Source organism: Podarcis erhardii, assembly GCF_964252035.2.
Source record: "Podarcis erhardii genome assembly, chromosome: 6".
Taxonomy (NCBI): Eukaryota; Metazoa; Chordata; class Lepidosauria; order Squamata; family Lacertidae; genus Podarcis; species Podarcis erhardii.
The window spans coordinates 212,442-225,134 of record NC_138510.1 but is presented as its reverse complement, the minus strand read 5'-3'; the positions used below and the strand labels follow the sequence as shown (position 1 = coordinate 225,134).

At 61.2% G+C, this 12,693-nt stretch overlaps 1 protein-coding gene across 1 annotated transcript; it reads left to right on the top strand.

The window, feature by feature from the left end:
* The first annotated feature begins 26 nt into the window (after positions 1–26).
* Positions 27–11,955, top strand: ZNFX1 (zinc finger NFX1-type containing 1). Its single transcript, XM_081868316.1, has 13 exons — positions 27–250; positions 1,361–3,100; positions 4,081–4,200; positions 4,445–4,593; positions 5,190–5,333; positions 6,116–6,221; positions 6,349–6,590; positions 6,721–6,860; positions 7,558–7,712; positions 7,982–8,127; positions 8,237–8,347; positions 8,826–8,921; positions 9,037–11,955. The coding sequence occupies exons 1-13, from the start codon at positions 172–174 to the stop codon at positions 11,482–11,484; spliced, it is 5,676 nt and encodes a 1,891-aa protein (XP_081724442.1). The 5' UTR covers positions 27–171; the 3' UTR covers positions 11,485–11,955.
* The last annotated feature ends 738 nt before the right edge of the window (positions 11,956–12,693 follow it).

The window sequence follows — 12,693 nt, the reverse complement described above, 5'->3', positions numbered from 1 at the left end:
GGGGCGGGGCGGGGGGGAGAAGCGAAAGCGAAAGCGGGGGCGGAGCCAGCCGGGAAGGGGAAAGCGAAAGGCGAAACTGAGCTGAAAAGCCGGCGGCGGCGGAGGCGGCGGCGGCGCAGAGCCCGGAGGCGCCTGGACGGGACGGAGCGGAGCGCCGAGCGGAGCCGAGCCATGGAGGGGCGCGGGCGAGGAAGGGGGCAGCAGCAGCGCCGGCCGCGAAGAGGCGGAGGAGCGGGAGGCCGAGGCCGAGGTGACAGCCACAATTGAAGAAGAATAATAAGAAGAAGTATAAGAATAATAATTTATTACTTCTACCCCGCCCATCTGGCTGGGATTCCCCAGCCACTCTGGGCGGCTTCCAACAAAAGATTAAAAATACAGTGGTACCTCGGGTTACATACGCTTCAGGTTACAGACTCCACTAAGCCAGAAATAGTGCTTCAGGTTAAGAACTTTGCTTCAGGATGAGAACAGAAATCGTGCTCCGGCGGCGCGGCAGCAGCAGGAGGCCCCATTAGCTAAAGTGGTGCTTCAGGTTAAGAACAGTTTCAGGTTAAGTACGGACCTCCGGAACGAATTAAGCACTTAACCCGAGGTCCCACTGTACATTGAAACCCCAGTCCTTGAAAGCGGCTGGCCGGGCCAGAGCGGAGGAGAAGCGCAGCTTTCGGGGACCGGAGGCTCCCCCGAGGCAGGAGGGGAGGCTCCGCTCAAAGGCTGCGCTTCTCGCCAGAACAGCGGGAGGATCCTCGAACTGGGAAGGGGGGGATCCCCAGGGGCCATCTAACTCAACCCCCGCAATGCAGGACTCGGAGGATCCCTGACGGAAGGAGGGTCCACCCCGCTCGCTCCGGAGTCCAAAGAGGGGCTTCTGCCCCCCCCTCCCGCCTCCCAGGGCGACCACGGGCTGGTTGGGGAGGCGTCTCCGCCTTCGTCAGGCTCGGCGTGAGCGGAGAGCCCCGGGCTTCTCCCTTCTGCCGCACCGGGATGAGAAGGCGAAAAAAGGAGCCCAGCAGTTGCTTCAGCTTTGGCGGCTGGATCTGGTCCAGCGTCCCCTTCCCGCCGGGAAATCCCCGTCCTGCGGCTCCGGCTCTTAGCAACGGGAGGTTGGGCGACCCCGCCCGGCCCGGCTCTCCGCCCCGCCCCCGGTCCATCGTTTCTGGGGGAGGAGGAGGAGGAGGGAGCCGCCCAGTTCCCTCCCAGATCCCTCTGGATGCTGCCCCTGGGTGGAGAATTCAGCCCCTGCCTAACTTTGGAGGGGCGAAGCCAAAGTTATCCCCTGATGGGGGGGGGGACAGAAGGAGGCAGCACTTGGGCTTCTGCCCAGAGACTCTCTAACTCCCCTCTTTTCCTTCTGCAGAGCCTCAAGATGGAGGAGCCTCCCAGCAGAACGCAAGTGGGCAGCATGAGGGGGGCCCTGGCAGAGCTGCGGAGCGGAGGGCTGGCTGTGGCCGGACCCCCCACCAGGACGGGGCACGCAACCCTCGCAGAGGGGGCCTCTGGCCTGGGGCTGATCCGAGGGAGGAGCGGAGGGCTGGGGGACAGAACCAGGGAGGGCCGGCCAGGGATGGCCCAGGAAGGCAAAGAGAGGGGGGCCCAAATGCTGACCCCACCCAGCGGCCCCACGCAGGGCCAGGAGGCTCTCAGCAGCAGCGAGGCCCGATGATCAGCCCCCGCTTCCTCCGTGAACTCCTCGAGAAGGACCCTTCGGAGGTGGCCATCACGCTGGCTTCCAGCCCCCGCCTGCGGGAGGCGCTCTCCCCAGTTGCCATGAGGCCGGACTTGGTACAGCTGCTGTGCCAGGTTCTCCGCAAGGCCTGCCTCTCCCGCCTGGACCGCCAGAGCATTCAGCGGCTGCTGGAGACGGTGAAGGAGTCCTCCTTCCTCCGGGTCTGCCTGCCCCAGTACCTGGCCGACATGCTGACGGAGGCCCGGCCGGAGGTGCGGCGCCAGTGCCCCCAGCACATTGCCAGCGTGGTGGCGCTGGTCCAGGAGGTGGTCAGCATCTTCCCGGCCAGCTCCCTCCAGAAGGTGGCCCTGCTGATGTCCGTCCTGCCGGGCTCCGTCAACGGCCTCCGGGCCCTGGGGGTGGACTTCCTGGAGGAGCTGGACCAGAGTCTGGAGAAGCTGCAGGGCTTCATCCAGCACCTCCAGGAGCGGCGGCGCGAGGGCACCTTGCGGGTGGACAGCTGCACCCTCCTCCAGCCCACCACCCCGGGCGAGGAAGGGGAGTACCGCACCATGTCCATCTACCCCACCTACGAGGAGGTGAGCCGCGGCCAGAAGCCCTTCCTGCGCCCCAACCTCATCAGCCAGCCCTACCAGAGCCCCGCCCTTTACCTGGACACCCACTTTCGCCTCCTGAGGGAGGACTTTGTCCGGCCGCTGAGGGAGGGGATCCTCCAGTTGCTCCAGAGCTTTGAGGATGCCGGCCCGGGCAGGAGGAGGTTGGACGACATCCGCGTGTACCTGGACGCCCGGATCCTGGCTCCGCTCTGCTCCCGGACCGGCATTGACTACAAGGTGCGCTTTGATTCCACGCCGCTGGGCGCCATCCGGTGGGAGAACTCCAAACGCCTGCTGTGGGGCTCCCTGGTCTGCCTGTCCAAGGACAACTTTGAGACCTTCCTCTTTGCCACGGTCTCCGACCGGGAGCCCCAGGAGCTGCGCAAGGGCTTTGTCCGCCTCTCCTTCGCCGCCCACAGCCAGGCCCTGCTGGCCGAGGTCCAGCCCTCCGACTCCTTCGTCATGGTGGAGACCACCGCCTACTTCGAGGCCTACCGACACGTCCTGCAGGGGCTGCAGGAGCTGCGGGAGGAAGACGTCCCCTTCCAGAGGTACATTGTCCACTGCGAGGCCCAGGTGAGGGAGCCGGCATACCTGCGGAGGGAGCCGGGAAGCAGCCTTTACGACCTCAGGTGCCTGATGGCCAAGCCTCCCCCTGCTGGGGCGGAAGGAGCCCCTGAGGGCCGTGTCGACGTGCTGGATGCCTCCCAGTGGCCGACCCAGGAAGCCGTGGGCCTGGATGAGTCCCAGCTGCAAGCCCTGAAACTCGCCCTGACCAAGGAGCTGGCCATCATCCAAGGGCCTCCGGGAACAGGTGAGTCGGGCATCCCATCCTCCGAGGAAGAGGTGTCTCTTGCAGGAACTGGGGTTGGGAGGGGGAGCCTTTCGCCGCAGAGGAGTTCCAGGATCTCTCCAGGGCCGGAAACTGTATGTATTTATCACATTTCCGTCCCTTGATGGCAGAGTCCCATATAAATTTCAACACACGTCCAAAAGATAACGTGCACACGTTGGCAGAGTCAGCAAAAGCAGAGCTGTGGTGGAATTGTAGCATCAAGCATCTTTATTTACAGCAAAGAAATAAAAGCAACAGTTGTGTGAGCAGCTTCCTCACACATCCTCTCTGTTGGAGACAGAAAGAACAAAGCGGAAGTTTATCAGCCTGACTTCCATTCGCACATTCATAACAAATGAAATCATCCGGTCTTGTGACCCTTTGCAATAGCAGCAGTGAAAAATACTGACAGTTTCCTCTGAGGAGCTCAGGGTGCAGCACGCAGAATTCTCCTTCCTGTTTTATCCGCACACCAACCCTGTGAGGCAGGCTAGGCCCAGAGGCACACTAAGTGAAGCGCAAGGCTGACTTAGGGATTTGAAAACCGGTCTCTCCCAGGTCCTTGTCTGATGCTCTAACCACTGTACCACCATGCCTTTCCAGATGGAGGCTCAGATTTCTGCCTGAAACGGGTGGGTGTGAAGTGGAGCCGGCCAGTTGGCTGGATCCTGACACCCTACAAGGCCCACTTTTCCGACCCCCTGTCACTCTGGCATCGGGTGTCTTCCTTTGCCTCATGGGATTTGAACCCGAGCCAAGGCTGGAGGGTGCTGCTTGCCTGCAGATCCTGCTTGGAATGGCAGTGAGTTGGCTGTGGCAAGGGGAGTGCAGCTTGTGACCCCCCCAGCTGCTAGCCTTTCTTGGTGGGGGGGGAATGGCTGAGGCTGCAGGGGGGCCCTCTGATGCCCGTTGGGGGTTGGTAGACGGAGCTTCCTGCTTTGACAGGACTTTTCCCACAGGGAAGACCTACGTTGGGCTGAAGATCATGGAAGTCCTGCTGAAAAACAAGGCCGCCCGCGGAGAGACCCCCCTCCTTGTGGTCTGCTACACCAACCATGCCCTGGACCAGTTCCTGGAAGGTGGGGGGTCTGCCTGCCCTGGGCAGGGGGGGAGGAGAGAATAGAGATTGGCGGAATTGGAAGGGACCCTCAAGGGCCATCCAGTCCAATCCTCTGCATTGCAGGAATTACTGAGACTCCTTTGCGGGGGGGGGGGTGTCGCTGTACGGGTGGCTGCCCATTGTCCTGGCAGTGGCGGGAGGGTGTGGGTCCCCTGCTTAGATATCCCACCTTGACTTTTACGTCTCCCCCCCCCCCCCGCCAGGAATCCAGGCGTTCCAGCCGACGGGCATCGTGCGGGTTGGTGGCAGGAGCAACAGTGAGAAGTTGAAGCCGTTCACCCTGCAGCAGCTGCGGGGCAGAAGCGACTTCTGGAGAGGCCTGCCTGGCCACCTCCGGTGGTCCTACAATGATGTACGTACGAGGAAGGGGGGAGGGGGGCTGGTTTGGAGGGTGTCGTTCATGGGGGGGTGTTGCTGGGACTTTGCCCAGGAGAACAGCCAAATCAGCAAAGCACAGAGAAATGGAGGGACCCTCAAGAGTCATCTAGTCAACCCCTGCAACGCAGAAATCGCAGCCCAAGAACCCCTCCCATGCGGCCACCCCGCCTCTGTTTAAATACCTCCAAGGAAGGAGCGACCGTTCCCCCTGCCCCTCCTGGGGGAGTCTGTTACGCAGACTGACATCTCTTCACCTTGGATGCTCAGGCCATTGCCAGAGCTGAGGGCTGCTTTGTCACTGGAGCGCAGCACCTGTGGAAATGCTGCCTTGTTGCTGAAAGGGAGCTCCACGCTGCCTCCGCAGACCAGGGCCAGAGCTGGAGGTTGGGCGGAGCAGAGGGACTGAGCAGGGTGCCCTTGGGGGGAGAGCAGTTGGAGGCGCCAGCAGAGAAGGGGCAGGGAGCGGAGCTGCCCGGCCGGGCGCCCCCAGCTGTCCTCTGCTGGGTCTTGATCCCTTGCTGGGCCTTGTCCGCTGGAGGGGCTGACCTGGCCTCTTTTTCCCGAGGGCAGATCACCTGCGAGATGCGGGAGGCCGAGTTCGAACTCAGCCGAGGGGCGGCTCAGCTGGAGTGCGGGCTGCACGGGATTCTGCACGAGAAGCACCTGCGGAGCTGCATCTCCAGCCGGCACTGGGAGAGCCTCGTGAGGGGCCTGGTAAGGAGCAGGAGGGGCGCATCTGGGGGGGGGCGGCGGAAGGCAGCCCTGCAAGAAGACACCCCACCGGGATCTCCCCGCCTTAGGGACCAAGTGCCCCTGGGAGAGCAGAGGGGGAGCCCCCCAACTCCTCAAGGGCTTCTCCAGCCCCTCAGCTGGAAGCAACAGAGCAGGGGCCAAAGTCTTGGGCGAGAGTGTGAGCTGTTTGGCTGCTCTGATGAGTAGGAATTCCTCCCTCAAAGGGGGGGGGGCTGATGGGGACTCCAGTCATGGAAGAAACCACCCTATCTATCTATCTATCTATCTATCTATCTATCTATCTATTTATTTCATTAAATTGATAGATGCACCTGCTTGAAATTTGTGTGTGTGTTTATATACGTAGAAACAATCAAGAAAAATTCAGGATGTTGAAAGTTTCTAACCATCGAGGTTAGGCTTGTCTAAAAAGGAAGTTTTCAGCAGGCACCAAAAAGAGCAAAGTGGCAGCGTCTGATTGACGTCAAGGGGCAGGGAGTTCCCAAGGGCAGGTGCTGCCACACTAAACCGTCAGCACCCATGAAAGACTCATCGCCCTGGAGGGAGATTTTCCCAGAAGAACCTCCTGCTGCAGAGAGACCTCCTGGCTCTCTGGGAGCACGAGGCGGTTGCAAGGGTTCCCCGCCTTCCCCACCCCTCTCGTGGCCCCGGCTCCTGCTTGCCTTCCTGTCTTGGGGTCCCTGGGACTGTGGCACCTGCCCACCCACCGCTGAGCCGGTCTGAGCTGCTCCTCCTTGTTCCAGGAAGAGGACTGGATGGATCCAAAGCACTCTCTGATCCTGGAGTGGCTGGGACTTGGCGTCACGCCGGTTGAAAACATGGCCGATCCAGGATGGCCAGAAAATGCAGGTAAGGGGCTTTCCTTTGGGCAGCTTCTGGGTGGGACAAGGATGAGGTGGCGAGTTCGAGACACGGAAGGAGCCTGGGGCCTGCCCACTCTCTGCCGCCACCTACCGGTCTCTGTGTGGCCCTTCAGGCATTGAGGAAGACCAGGAGGCGGGGGAAGGCCCACAGGCAGAGCCAGAGCTGCTGCAGGTCGTGGAGGAGGCAGACTTGATTCAGCGCGAGCGGCTGCTGGACTACGATGAGGACGGGCGGCTGTGGAGGAGGAAACCCCCCAGGCACAACCTGGACGACCTGTTTCTGGCCATGCGGTTGGATGATGAGGAGAAGGGGGAGCAGAGAGCCCCACATGGGGCAGAAAACGCTGGGTTTCAGGTATTGAGGGGGGGGCACAGTGTGTTGCATTGGAGGGGGTGAAAGCTCTGTTGTCGCTGCCCCTGAGGTGGGCAGGACAGGGGTTGCCCCGGCCTTTTCCTCACCTGCCCACCTCCGGTTCTCTCTGCAGCTGCAGCCGGGCCGGAAGAAGAAGATGAAGCGACAAGCAAAGGCGGAACTGAAAAAATGGGAGGCGATGACCAAAGAGGAGGCTGAGGCCCTCCTGGATGTGTGGCAGCTGAACCTCAGCTCCCGCTGGAAGCTCTACAGGTAACTTCTGTTCCAGGGGCCTCCCCCACAGATAGAATAACAGAATCATGGGAAGGAACCCCAGGGGTCAACTAGTCCAGCCCCCTGCAATGCAGGAATCTCAGCTGAAGCATCGCTTAAAGATGGCTGCCCATCCTCTGCTTTAAAACCTCCAAGGATAGAGAGTCTACAGCCCCTCGAGGGGACCATTCCAGTGTCAAACAGCTCTGATGCTCAGAAAGTTATTCCTGGTGTTGAGTCAGAGTCTCATTTCTTGCAACTTGAAGCCACAGGTTCAAGTCCTACCCACCGGAGCAGCAGAAAACAAGCTTGCTCCCACTTCTCAGCCTTGAGATATTTGAAGAGGGGTCTCGCATCTCCTCTCAGCCTCCTCTGTTCCACGCCAAACATCCCCAGTTCCTCATAAGGCTTGGTTTACTGACCCTTGATCATCCTTTTAAAATTGTGGTGCCCAGAATTGGACACAGCATTCCAGGTGTGGTCCGACCAAGGCAGCATAAAGTGGGACTATGACTTCTCGAGTTCTGTGGATTCACATTTTTTTGCTGCTCCATCACACAGTTGACTCGTGTTCAGCTTGTGATCCTTTTCACATGTGCCACTAGCAAGTTAGGTGTGTGTGTCGTCGTCCCCCCCTTATATTGGTGCCCCTGGTTCTTTCTGCTTAAGGGCAGAACCTGACCTTTGTGCCGCACAGGTACTGGTTGCAGAAGCACCAGGCTGAGATCCAGCGCGAGATGCTGCACCACAAAGAGAAGTACCAGGCGGCGGCCGACAGGCTGGCTGAGCTTCGCCAGCACCAGGACCTCTGCGTCTTCAGAACAGCCCAGATCGTGGGCATGACGACCACAGGTGAGGAGGAGCCTGTGCAGCAAGCTGCCCCACACACCCTGGGGGGCCCACCTGTCATGGGGGGGGGGAGTGAAGAGGAGCCTCTCTCAACTGCTTCCTTGCCCAGCTGCAATACAACACGCCTGCAGGGCTGCCTGTGGGTCTTCCTCTCCGGTAGTTGCTGCCGCCGTTGCCCTCACACTTCCTCCAATTGGAGAGGGGGCAGCCTGGCTTGGAGGCAGAGGGGGCAGAGATCAGGGCGTCCCCTAACCCCCCCCATCTCACCCCAGGAGCCGCTCGGTACCGCCAGGTCCTGCAGCAGGTGGCCCCTCGCGTGGTCATTGTGGAAGAGGCGGCCGAAGTCCTTGAGGCCCACGTCATCACCACGCTGAGCAGGGCCTGCCAGCACCTCATCCTCATTGGAGACCACCAGCAGGTAGGTGGGTGGGTGGGCCAGATGAGGGGTGGGGTCTGCTGGCCTTGGGCCCCACCCCTTCTCCCCCGCCCCCCACCCCACGGGCTCCATCTTCCTTCTTTCCTTGCAGCTGCGCCCCAGCGCCAACGTCTACGACCTGGCCAGGAACTTCCACCTGGAGGTTTCTCTCTTTGAGCGGCTGGTGAAGGTTGGCCTTCCCTTCGTCCGCCTCGCTTTCCAGGTGAGGCACAAGCAGCCCCCCCCCGGCCCCCTCCCCTCGCTTGCTCTGTGGAGGCTGCTGGATCAGGCCAAAGGGGGCTCAGCCGGTCCAGTGGCCTCTTCTCTGAGAGGCCCAGCAGATCTCCAAAGGGAAACCCACAAAGTCGGGATCTGGGTGCAAGAGCACTGGCTCCCCTTGGGGGTGTTCCAGGAGCTGGGATTGGGAAGCATTGACAGCCTCCAAATGGGGGTTTCTCTCTTTCACGCACAAGCGAGGAAAGAGGGAAGAAGAGCTGGGAGCCTTTCCTGCCTGGCTGGGGGCAGCCCCAGACCCTGGCTGCTCTCCTCTAGGGTGGGCGGCCCAGAGGCAGCCAGACATGGTTCCCCCCTCAGACCTTGAAGCAGAGAAGGGCGGTGGCCACCTGAGGCAGCCCCTCTTTTCGTGAGGGCGGTTGCCTTCCCCTCTCCATCACCTCTCCCTCGGCTTGCCCTTTTTGCAGCACCGCATGAGGCCAGAGATCGCCCAGCTGCTCACCCCGCACATCTACCAGGACCTGGAGAACCATCCCTCGGTGCTCCGCTACGAGAACATCAAGGTGAGCATCATCTCTCCCCTCCCCTTGCCTCCGCCTGGCTGGCTGGCAGCCTTTGGCCAGGAGACTCTGCCTTGCCAGCTCAGCAGCCTCCTCCCCTCTCCCCCTCTCTGCTCAGGGCGTCTCCTCCAACCTTTTCTTCGTGGAGCACAGCTTCCTCGAGCAGGAGATCCAGGAGGGCCGCAGCCACCAGAACCAGCACGAGGCCCAGTTTGTGGTGGAGCTGTGCCGCTACCTGCTGCGCCAGGGCTACCAGCCCTCCCAGATCAGCATCCTCACCACCTACACGGGGCAGCTCTTTTGCCTGCGCCGCTTGCTGCCGGCCAAGGAGTTCCAGGGCGTCAAGGTCCACGTGGTGGACAAGTACCAGGGGGAGGAGAACGACATCATCCTGCTCTCCCTGGTGCGCAGCAACCTGGCGGGGAGGGTGGGCTTCCTGCAGATCCCCAACCGCATCTGCGTGGCCCTTTCCCGCGCCAAAAAGGGCCTCTACTGTGTGGGCAACATGGGCATGCTCAGCCAGGTGCCTCTCTGGAGCAGGATCCTGCACACTCTGCGCGAGAAGGGCCATGTGGGCCGGGCGCTGCGCCTGGCCTGCCAGAACCACCCGCAGACCAAGACGGACGTGGTGCAGGCAGAGGACTTCCGCCAGGTGCCCGAGGGGGGCTGCAGCGTCCCCTGTGACACCCGCCTGGGCTGTGGCCACGTCTGCCCCCGGGCGTGCCACCCCTACGATCTGCAGCACAAGGAGCTCCGCTGCTTGAAGCCCTGCCAGAAGGTGCTGTGTGACAACGGGCACCGCTGTCCCTGGCTGTGCTGTGAGCCCTGCGGGAAGTGCCAGGTGAAGGTGCCCAAGACGGTGCCCAGGTGCGGCCACCAGCAACAGGTCCCCTGCTCAATGGCCGCCGAGGATTTCTGCTGCAAGGAGCCCTGCGGGAAAACCCTGGAGTGCGGGCATGCCTGCCAGCTCACCTGCGGCCAGCAGTGCGAGAGGCGCTGCCCAGAGCTGGTCCTGGCGACGCTGCCATGTGGGCACAGCCAGGAGGTGCCATGTTCAGCAGCGTCAGAGATGGCATACGGGCGTCCCATCCGCTGCAAGACGAAGTGTGACAGCGTCCTGGAGTGTGGGCATCCTTGCCCAGGCTCATGCCACGCTTGCTTCGGGGGCCGCTTCCACCAGCCGTGCCGGAGCCCCTGCAAGCGCCCGCTGGTTTGCGGCCACCAGTGCCGCCAGCCCTGCACCAGGGACTGCCCCCCGTGCCGCCAGCCCTGCCAGAACCGCTGCGTCCATAGCCGCTGCCCCAAGCAGTGTGGGGCGCCCTGCTCGCCCTGCATGGAGCCCTGCGAGTGGCGCTGCCAGCACCACCAGTGCAGGCGCCTGTGCTCTGAGCCCTGTGACCGGCCGCGCTGTGACGTGCCCTGCCCCAAGCCCCTCCCTTGCGGGCACCCTTGTGCCGGGCTGTGTGGGGAGCCCTGCCCGCAGAAGTGCCTGACCTGTGACGCGGAGGAGCTGACACAGATCTTTTTTGGCTGCGAGGATGAGCCGGACGCCCGCTTTGTGCAGCTGGAGGACTGTGGGCACATCTTCAGTGCGCTGGGCCTTGACCGCTACATGGATGGCGACGAGGAGGAAGAGGAAGGGGCTGTCCGGCTGAAGGTGTGCCCCAGCTGCCAGACGCCCGTCCGGAAGAGCCTGCGCTACGGCACGCTGGTGAAGAGGAGCCTGGCAGAGGTGGAGGTGGTGAAGGGGCGCATGCAGGGCAGCTCAGCCGAGATCGCCTCGGGTGCCCTCCAGCTGATGAGGGCGCTCCAGCAGGAGACCACCCTGAGGCGCCAGCTGACCAGGCAGCACAGGCAGCTGAGGGAGAGGCTGGAGGACGACTCCCTCTCCGCCAGCACCCTGGGGCTGGTGGAGACCCTCTTTGGCTTCTACGCGCAGGTGGCAGGCTTGATCGCCAATGTAGGAAAGTTGGCGCAGCAGGAGCAGGAGGGGGTGAGGAGGCGCCTGGCCGAGGTGGCCGGCTGGCTAGACCAGCCCCGCGACAGCTTCAGTGGGCAGCAGGTGTCTGAGCTGCGGACCGAGCTGCGGCGGATGACCTACCTGGTGGAGCTCCTGGCGAGGTGCAGCACTGCTGGGGAGAAGGCCAGCCGGGCCCCCGGCACAGCGGAGCTGGTCAGCGCGGCCCGGAAGGTCCTGGAGGGGCCTGGCAGGTTCACCCCCGAGGCCGAGAGCGAGGCGAAGGCCAAGCTGAAGGAGCTGGAGGCTGTTCTGCCCACCGTCGCCGGGCTGGGCATCTCCGAGGAGGAAAGGAAGCAGATTGTGGCGGCCGTCAGCGGAGCCACCCGCGGGCACTGGTTCAAGTGCCGCAACGGGCACTTCTACGTCATTGGCGAGTGCGGGGGGGCCATGCAGACGACCCGCTGCCCGGAATGCCGGGAGACCATTGGGGGTGAGCACCACACGCTGGAGTCCGGCAACCGGCTCGCCCCTGAGATGGACGGGGCAACCCACGCTGCTTGGTCCGAGGAGGCCAACCGCTTGAACGTGAATAATTACCTGCACTAGGAGGCTGGCCCCCCTCATGGGAGCTGCTTTCCATAAAATATTTTAATATTTTTATCACATATTAATCTTTTTTACCACGTTTGGTCACCCTATCATGGTGGACTTGGTTCAATGAAAGAGTTGCAGAGCTTTTAACATGACAACGGGGTGAGATGAAGCAAACAGTAAGATGAGCAGGTAAAGGCAACTCAGGAAGTTGCTCCTTGCTGTCTCTCCTCACCTGCCCTGCAGCTCCAGGAGCCACGTTCTGCTTCCTGCCTGCTCTGTCTTTTCCAAAGAAGCAAGATGACAAGTGTCAAAGTGCTTTTACAATCAAGTAGTATATTGCTTTTGTGAAACGTAATCGCCCTGGGTTGTCGGAGGGGCTGGGAATGGGCAGTACAGGGCCCCACACTCTGCTCATGGCGCCCCTGTCCTGACAACACTCTGCCTGCCAGATTTTACTCTTGCAAATAAATTTGTCCTAGCGGATCCCCCGTTGTGCTTCTGAGTGTCTTTTCTGTGGGAGAACGGCACCCTTCTATGGGGGCCAGCAAAGGGCTTGTGTCCTGGACGATGCCAAAGGTCATCACACAAGAGAGCCAGGAGATAGAAGCAAAAAAGCAGCCAGAAGCCTTGATCTGTGGGTTACATCCGTATTCCAAAGTTTCCCATAATACAAAAAAAGTGTGGTCTCAGGTAGAATCCGAGATCCAGGCATGCCCCTGTCAATTACAGTACAAAGGAAAGCATTTACAGTAACCAGATCCCTGAGTCAAGTCAAATACACCCTTTGTCTTGATGGGGCTTCATCCCACTGTGGGGCAGGTAGGCATTGTGATTGAGATGGTAATCTGTCTGACATTCTTGGGGCAGCATATCACCAGTCATGACTCCTGCGGATGTGACTGCACATCTCGGGGATTATGGTGGGCTCTCTCACCCTTCCCCTAATACCTCACTCCTAAATACCATTGGAACTGAGAAGACTGATGAAGCGAGTGATTTCTTGTGAATTTCTAAAGATTTCCCGTTGTACACAGAAACATTTATCCGTGAATTGCTACATTTGGTATTGACACTTCCTCTGTTGGAGACCTAGAGTTTGGCAGGGAGTCGCGGGCTCCTGAGCTGAGCTCCCCTTGCAGATGCAAGCCCTTGGCAGAGATGCTGCTGTTCTTCTCTCTTGACGCGAGGGGTGAAAGGCAGGAAAATCCCCGTGTGTGAGAG